We start from the raw sequence: 2,733 nt of genomic DNA on the forward strand, positions 1-2,733 counted from the left end.
TGGATGTGAATATGTGATACGATTTAGATGCACATTACTAAAAACCATTTAAATATATCAAAGTATGATTCAGTTTTTGGATTGCTGGTTATTTTGGTTCAGAAGTGAAGCAGATGCAGCAGCTCCAGAGGCTACACCTGCGGATGGGCCCCATTCGATTATTGTATATACCCATTTTTATGGTGAAACCGAATAATTGCGTATTGGTCGGTTACATGAGCGCTATAAACAATAATTCATGCACATGAGCTCATCTCTAAAAACATTTTTTTTTCTGGTCATCATCTCTAAAAACATTCTTCCATTAATTATAATTATATTTGCTTAAAGAAAAATTTCCCGAAATTATATACGAACACAGATTTGTATGATGAAGAAAAATAACTACACATGCTTGTTACAACTAATCCTCGTTAAGCAAAAAAAAAATCAAGCTAATTAAAAATAAAAAGGTACGACGACAAGAAAAGAGAAAAAACCCACAAAATTACTATATTATCTTTTCACGTAAATGCTTGAACTTCGTTACTTAAGCAAGTGACTAACATAGATATAAATATTATGTTACACATATTTTGGGTAACTATAAGAATGGGGTTAGCTTGAAAGAGCTATAACTAAAATTTAAAAAGTAATATTAAATCTTACAATTTTTTAAGAATTCTCGTTAGTATATCCTACGTATATATGTGTATATATATTTATACCTGCAGTTTTATTATTTATAAAACTCAATATCTGATAAGCATTAGTAAATCTACAGCTTTTTTATAAATCTTGTAAACTATGGTATAGTCTTGAACTATAAATAGCGCTTCAAACTTCAAAGGATTCAAAAAAAAAAAAGTATTACATCTCAATATATATATTTTATAAGTTTCTTGGTAAGTATCCCCTTTTGAAATATTGATTAATTTGTTTTCACACTCCACATAGCAACAAATCCTCATCATCAATGACAACAAATGGCATGAAAACAACAGGCACATTACTATATAACTTGACTCATCTAGTAAGTCCAAAGCACCTAAACATTAAAACAATCCAAACACACAAAACTCCAAGAGAAAACAAAGATGGCTTCAACTCCAACAGTTCTCATCAAAACAATCTTCCTCGTACTCATCTTTGTCTCTTTTACCATCTCTCCAGCCACTTCAACTGCGCCGGAAGACTGCGCAAGCGAGTCAGCGAACCCATGCGTCAACAAGGCTAAAGCATTGCCTCTCAAAGTCATAGCAATCGCTGCAATCCTCGTCGCAAGCATGATTGGTGTTGGATTACCTCTCTTTAGCCGGAACGTGACGTTCCTTCAACCCGACGGGAACATTTTCACTATCGTTAAGTGCTTCGCCTCCGGGATCATCCTTGGAACTGGTTTTATGCACGTTTTGCCTGATTCTTTCGAGATGTTGTCATCACAATGCCTTAAAGAGAACCCATGGCACAAATTTCCTTTCTCGGGGTTTCTAGCTATGCTGTCAGGTCTAATTACTCTTGTCATTGATTCCATGGCTACGAGCCTATACACTAGCAAGCATGCAGCTGGGATCGTACCCCATGGTCATGGTCATGGTCACGGCCCCGGAAATGATGTTACCTTACCAACAAAAGATGGCGATTCCGGGAGTGCACAACTCTTGCGATATCGAGTCATTGCTATGGTTAGTACACCTAAGTAGTCAGTGTTAGCAGTTTAAATGATACATAACCAAATCTAAATGGTATGAATACGTAGGTACTGGAACTTGGAATCATAGTTCACTCTGTAGTCATTGGACTATCTCTAGGAGCAACAAGTGACATTTGCACCATTAAAGGACTCATCGCAGCTCTTTGCTTCCATCAAATGTTCGAAGGCATGGGTCTTGGTGGTTGCATTCTCCAGGTATATAAAACTATTTATGGTTAAAAAAAATTTTATCTCCTGTCAAAATGTTAAATTGTAAATAATAAAATTTTAATGTATTCAGGCTGAGTATACGAACATGAAAAAGTTTCTCATGGCGTTCTTTTTTGCGATAACAACACCATTTGGAATAGCGTTAGGGATAGCTCTTTCGACCGTTTACAGAGACAATAGCCCAAGTGCATTGATCACTGTTGGATTGCTCGATGCATGCTCGGCCGGATTGCTCATTTACATGGCGCTTGTCGACCTTCTTGCGGCCGAATTCATGGGACCAAAGCTTCAAGGTAGCGTCAAGATGCAGATCAAGTGTTTCATCGCGGCTCTTCTAGGGTGCGGCGGCATGTCCGTCATTGCCAAATGGGCTTAAAGGACTTCCTCGGATAGTACTGCAGAATTTGAAGTCATGTGGATTTCGTTGTGGAACTCAAAACCTTATTAGGTTTAAGCCCGACTCTTTATCGTGTTTTCCCTTTTACAAGATATATTTACGTGGTATCTATCATATTTAATGTCTTTTAATATATATATGTATTGTGATTGGTTCAACTGAGTATTTCCTAGGGGCGGATCTAGAACTGGATTTAATCGGAGGCACATAACATTTTTCACTATATTTTATAATTCATTATGGGGCACTGTCATTGATTAAGCTTAATTACTCAAAGAAATTGAAAAACTATATGGGGGCACATGCCCCCGTACGGCCCTTACTACGTCCGCCACTGGTATTTCTATTTCCTTTTGTTTTGGAGGTAACAATTCTTGTTCGTCGTATAATGTTATTTCATGTCATTTAAATAAATAAGACTCCTTTTGAAGAT

General features: G+C 36.8%; 1 protein-coding gene across 1 annotated transcript; it reads left to right on the top strand.

Annotated features, from left to right (window-relative positions):
- The first annotated feature begins 1,043 nt into the window (after positions 1–1,043).
- LOC106304700 (fe(2+) transport protein 1) lies at positions 1,044–2,464 on the top strand. Its single transcript, XM_013741096.1, has 3 exons — positions 1,044–1,664; positions 1,739–1,888; positions 1,974–2,464. The coding sequence occupies exons 1-3, from the start codon at positions 1,077–1,079 to the stop codon at positions 2,277–2,279; spliced, it is 1,044 nt and encodes a 347-aa protein (XP_013596550.1). The 5' UTR covers positions 1,044–1,076; the 3' UTR covers positions 2,280–2,464.
- Positions 2,465–2,733: the final 269 nt, after the last annotated feature.

This window comes from Brassica oleracea, chromosome C7 (assembly GCF_000695525.1).
Source record: "Brassica oleracea var. oleracea cultivar TO1000 chromosome C7, BOL, whole genome shotgun sequence".
Lineage (NCBI taxonomy): Eukaryota > Viridiplantae > Streptophyta > Magnoliopsida > Brassicales > Brassicaceae > Brassica > Brassica oleracea.

Bases quoted from the DNA above. Each gene is read 5' to 3' on its own strand.
- LOC106304700 (XM_013741096.1), top strand. From the start codon at position 1,077: ATGGCTTCAACTCCAACAGTTCTCATCAAAACAATCTTCCTCGTACTC. The intron at 1,665-1,738 runs GTTAGTACACCT...ATGAATACGTAG, and splicing joins GATATCGAGTCATTGCTATG to GTACTGGAACTTGGAATCAT. The intron at 1,889-1,973 runs GTATATAAAACT...TAATGTATTCAG, and splicing joins TTGGTGGTTGCATTCTCCAG to GCTGAGTATACGAACATGAA.